This window comes from Limulus polyphemus, unplaced genomic scaffold (assembly GCF_000517525.1).
Source record: "Limulus polyphemus unplaced genomic scaffold, Limulus_polyphemus-2.1.2 Scaffold1816, whole genome shotgun sequence".
Taxonomy (NCBI): Eukaryota; Metazoa; Arthropoda; class Merostomata; order Xiphosura; family Limulidae; genus Limulus; species Limulus polyphemus.
This window is the reverse complement of record NW_013667426.1, coordinates 118,713-124,421: the sequence shown is the minus strand read 5'-3', so window position 1 is coordinate 124,421 and position 5,709 is coordinate 118,713. Positions and strand designations below refer to the sequence as shown.

Sequence of the window (5,709 nt, the reverse complement as noted above, 5' to 3'; positions counted from 1 at the left end):
TTACAAATGTTCAATACATTTCCATAAACTTCTTTGATATTATTTGTGGCTACAGAGGCATTGTTTCCCTTCTTGTATGCAAACAGCATCACATGCCGAATATGTGTCTCATTGTGTGCCATCACTATAAGTGATTAGAGTATACTATACTTTTTACATTATATAGGCTACACTAACATGATGGTTAGGTGGTTCGTTTAACTATTATACGTGATGTACGTTTTTTAGGGGGTGGTTAATAAAAGCATTCCAAAATGCGACATTAATTTCTTGACTACCTAATGGAACAAAAGTCTCCAGATATTACAATCTTTTTTGAATTTACTTTTTAACTTTCTTTTTGATACATTATAAATCATGCCAAGTTTATATGCTAAAGGTTGATGGTGTAAAATCTCATTTTGCATGTGCATGACATTGTAAATATGCCATGAGAAAGCTATGATCTTATAATAACAAAGTTAGGTCAAAGATTTCAGAAGACATAATTCCTCAATATATTTTATTATACACCCAATAAATGTTGATAGTGTGATGTGGGGCTAGGACAATATTAAGCATTAGAATATTTTATGTGTTGGTAATAATACCCTACTACTGTTAGATACCATTGTAGTTCTAGTTTTTGTCAGTTGATAGTCTGCCTTTAACAAAGTAAATACTAACATATTCAGCAAGTGAACGTCTGTTACCTAGGTTTCTTTCTTGCTTTATAGTTTTCATTTTAGACTCAAACTATTATTTCTGTTCTGTGGTTATTTAATTTTGTATAAGTAGAGATGTTCGTTATTGTATTGTGTATTTTCACAAAGTGCATTGACAGATTGTTAGTTTTTTTTCTTTTCTGTAGTTAGAATATACATAGATTATCTAGCTTTGTAAAGTTCAAGATTTTTTGGTGCATTTGCTGTATGTTATGTCTAAGGTTTTTTGTATGGAGTTTTATCAACAGCATTGTCTGTAATATTATCTTCCTTCCAAGGCTTACATCAGTCCTTGAAACTACTGTTTGTTAATATAAGTATCTGTAGACAGTACCTTATGTGCTTAAGAGCAGTTAATAAAGACAATTATATAGTTTTTCTTTACATAAAGTCATAAATGTATCTGTGGAAATTTGAAGTTTATGACTTCTGCTTACATACAATAATGGTGGGCATTTCTTGTAATGAGAATGTAGCAGCTGGTAATACATAATAATTACATTTCAAGGATTTTGTGAAACTCAGCATTTGGATTTTTAATCTGTGTTCAAAGGATGTGGTGCTGTATTTCTTACATGTTGCAAAATACTGTGTACACTGAACAAGCATAAAGCTTAACATTGTTTAGCTTCCTAGTAAAAGATATCATTTTTTGAATGTTTTTTAATGTAGTGTATACCATTCTTGACCATTCTTTTCCTCTTAAACTAAATTAATAAAGCATTTAAGTAAAAAGTCATGCTCATCAATGTTGTGGTAATATATTATTGTATATTTATCGAGTTGATTTTGTATCTTTTATCTATACCTGTAAATACAGCTGAAAATTACAGCCGATCAAATTATGAACTTTGATTTTTGTAATTGGAGGAGGGAAACTTGCTGATGTGATTTTAAAGGCTGTATACCTAATACAAATAATCTTTTTCTATGCTGTTTGATGAAAAAAAAAAGGTCTGACAGAAATATTGAAATATCAATTTGTAAAGTGGAAATCAACCTCTTGATCACATTCCCAGACCTGCTTTGTAACCTGTTCATGATATAAGAATATTGATTTCATTTTCTTCTTTTAGTATGTGGATAATATAAAAAGTTCCAGTTTTTTGGAACAATCTATTATCTCCTTATTTTTTATTTTATTTTTCTAATCTATATTAATACATTGTATACATCAGCTTCCACCTCATTGTCCAGCCTCAGTAACATTACAGCCTGCAGTAGGTGACACTGGAAAACCATGTGGTGTTGACTATGAAATGAAAGCTTATATTGCAGATACTATAGATGAAAAACCACATAAAAGGTATATCATAATTTATCAGTTTTTTTTCTAATCAGATAAGTAATTTTATCAAGCTGTAAAACTAAACTAGTGTTTTTTATTTACTTGGTTAGGTCAAAACGTGTATAGCAGTGGAACATTTATTTACTAACTATGTGTTGAAAGCTTACTATAGAATACAGTATACAGAAAAATTGATGTGCAGTTTATTTTCAAGGATTGCAATTTAAAGTATGTAAAATTTGATGTAATTTTATAAGTAAATGGAAAATGTTGCTGGTGTTTCTATATTGTATTTACTATGCTGATATCAAGTGTAGATAATTCATTCTGCACATCTGACAAGAATGTACTTAGCATTTATATAAACTTTTACCCTATTATTTTTTCAATGTAATGATGAAATGAATGAGTATATAGTAGCCTTATTTCTAAGGTAAGTTTGTTTGTTTGTAATTAAGCATAAAGCTACACATTGGGCTATCTGTGCTCTGCCCACCACGGGTATTGAAACCTGGTTTCTAGCATTGTAAGTCCACAGACATACCGCTGTGCCACTGGAGGGCTTCTAAGGTAAGAACAACATTTAAGACTACACACAAGATAAAGCACTTATAAGGTGGATCTCCTTCATGTTCTTATACATGTTTCACTGAAAAACAGTGGAAATGATCCTGCAAGAGTTATAAGTTACTCCTTGAGATAAGTAATCAAGTAGTAGTGGTAATTTTTAAAGGGATATTCTAGATGTTTTAATCAAATTAAGGGAGTGACAAGGATATATATGCATATTAAATTAAGCATTACATATATATATATATATTAAGCTAGTTCTGAATTCATTATATAAACTTACAAAACTCAATATAGAAAAAATGATTTATGTACAAGAAACAAAGAATAGGGTTATATTACAAGAGGAACCTTATAATGTCTTTTAGGAACTGTGTTAGATTAGCCATACGGAAGATAATGTATGCACCAAATAAACAAGGAGAACAGCCAAATGTTGAAGTCAGTAAGGAATTCATGATGTCTCCTAACAAGTTGCATCTAGAAGCTTCACTAGACAAAGAGGTTTGTACTGCTGTTTAACTTTTTGCAAAAATTGATTGTTTCGAAGTTCATTGTAATGAATGTTTTACCATGAATGTTTTTTTTTGTGTCTTGTGCCTGGGGTTTGGTTGATGTATTGAAAACTAATAATATACAAATATTTTTTATTTATAATAAAACTTCCAATTCATAAAAGATTTCTAAAACTTTGTGTGTATATGATCACACACACGTATACTTACATGTTGTATTTTTTGAAGAAGTGGTGAAACTCAGAAAAGAATTCAAACAGAAAATAACTTTATAAAAAAGATAACAGAATATGCTCAAGGAGTAGACTCACTTGCATATACATAGCCTTACAATGAACGAATAGAAAAGCACCCCAGAAAAATTGTTTTTTATTAACTAAATAAGCATGCAAAAAAAAAGATGCAAGATTACCATTAGTATTTAGTGGATCATCCCTTTGCAGTAGTTATGGCTGGTACACTGTTACACATTGTATTTTCATTATATGAAACCTGGGCCTTTAGGATTGCATGTCATTCTTGAAAAAGAATTTGGACAAGGGTGTTTGGGACAAAAAAATTATCAAAAAAAGGACTAAAAATGTTCATTATCAGCTGGTTGGTCATGGGAGAGTAGTAGTGCCCTCATCTGAATGAGCTGGGGCTCCATCTTACATGAAAACACTACCTTGTCTGGTAAGCTGGCCACTGACGTAGAGGAAGAAAGCCTTGTTTGAGAATTGTGATGTGTTAAGCAGTAATGACAGTCCTTCACATACCACCAACTGCTCAAACAGGGCCATCATTGTCCAGATTGGTTCGGCCATTATGGGTTAAAAACCCTAATTTTATTAAAATTGTGCTCATATGGTCTTTAATAATCTGTATTATTAAAAAAGTGGTCTGGTGTAACGTATTGAGAATTTGAAACAATCCAAGGCCACATTAAATAATTTAACTTTTAATAGTTGAGACGTACCTTGGATTTAGGCTTAGAAATATGCTGGTATTTTATTTAATTTACGCTATTTGCCAGAGATTGATTCACACCATTTTTGGTTTTGACACAAATATGTTTTAATATATATATATGTATATATACAACACTATAATGTACAATAGCAACAATAGTGATTAATTATTACAAACAAAGTTTTATAGACAGAAATTTTACTAACTTACAAATAGCCTAAAACCCTCTTCCTAGTTCAGAGTCTCCTTAATATCCAGCGAGTTGTACGTTCATAGAGTTTGGTGTAAACTAGGCACTGAATTGTTGGACCATTGAAGTAAGATAATATGTTCACAAAATCACTAATGTCCGATGAGAAATTAGTAATATTCTTGGAAAGATATTAACGTTTGATGAGAATTCATTGACGTTCGAAATTTATAACTGTTCCTGGTCAAATGTCGTTGATAGGGGTTAGCAAAATCACAGTTTATAGCTTACACGGTTATAATAGTTTCATATTAGACTTGTCTCTTCTCTGTTCTCTGTTGTTTTTATAGGCCACTCACATTTTCTAGAAACTTCTGATATACTGGTTATGGAAATTTATTCTTTGTTCACAAATGTTCTATAATCTTGGAGAATTGGCGGGAGTTTCGCGGTAAGCTAAACACGCCCTCAAATATAAACTTATTCGAAACAAATGTTGACATTAAAATAAATATACCACAAATTCATTATACGCAACATATGTATGATAATACAAGTTATGCCTATTTCTAAATACAAACTTGTTTCATATCAAAAATAAATACATAATAATAAATTTGTTACATCTGGTCTTGGCCGAACCACTAACAATGACCTTGTCAAGTGGCACTCCAAATCATAACAGAAATATTGTCTTGTTTTGTTTGCTTGCAAATGATTTAAACACAAATGCATCCACAGTTTAATAAATGTGCAGATCTGGGAGAGATGGAAAACATTGCAATGTCCCAAGAGGTAGGAAGGTATGATGGGATCTGTGGTGCCCACTTCTATTGACGTACGATATTCTATGTAGTGAGGAGTGGCTTCTGTGTAGTTAATCTGGCATTGTAGCTCTAACTATCAAGATAACTTCTGATAATGTTGGGGTACACTTGCACCTGTCCTACAACAGTAGCAGCTGTTTGACCAAGATTGTTCTCCTCACAGCATGAAAAGTCCATTCTGTTGGTTTTAATTAGAACTGTCCCAATGTCCAACTGTGCAACCATTTAAGGTATGGCTAATTCCAAACAATTCTTAGTATGATTTTATTCCATGGTTTTTATCAAGTTTTTTACTTGTAATTGTGTCTATGTTAGTTGATTTGTGTGTGTGTATACATATGTATGTGTGTGCATATGTTTATATATACACAGCATGGTCACAAGTAAATAGACACCACCTTTTCAGAAAAAATTAAAATTTTCAGTCATATTCACATGAATTGATATATTTACAATTTAATTAACATCTAGTAGATCTTCCTTTCGCTTCGTGGAGTTCATTGATCCTTCAAAACTTGGAGTAGATTGCTCTTTGAAGTTGGTTTTTGGTTGTTTCTTGACTTGCCGGTCGAGTATGGCCCAGAGGTTTTCGATGATGTTTGTGTCAGGAGATTGGCTTGGCCAGGGCAACTTCTGGATACCATTTTCTTCCTGCCACTTTTGG

At 31.8% G+C, this 5,709-nt stretch overlaps 1 protein-coding gene across 1 annotated transcript in view; it reads left to right on the top strand.

Annotated features, from left to right (window-relative positions):
* The window catches only part of LOC106465041 (beta-arrestin-1-like), a 45,137-nt gene that overhangs the window by 15,527 nt on the left and 23,901 nt on the right, over positions 1 to 5,709 (top strand). Inside the window, exons 6-7 of the mRNA XM_022392855.1 lie at positions 1,883 to 2,010; positions 2,931 to 3,066. Of these exons, the coding sequence (XP_022248563.1) occupies positions 1,883 to 2,010; positions 2,931 to 3,066 (264 nt within the window). The remainder of the gene's footprint in view (positions 1 to 1,882; positions 2,011 to 2,930; positions 3,067 to 5,709) is intronic.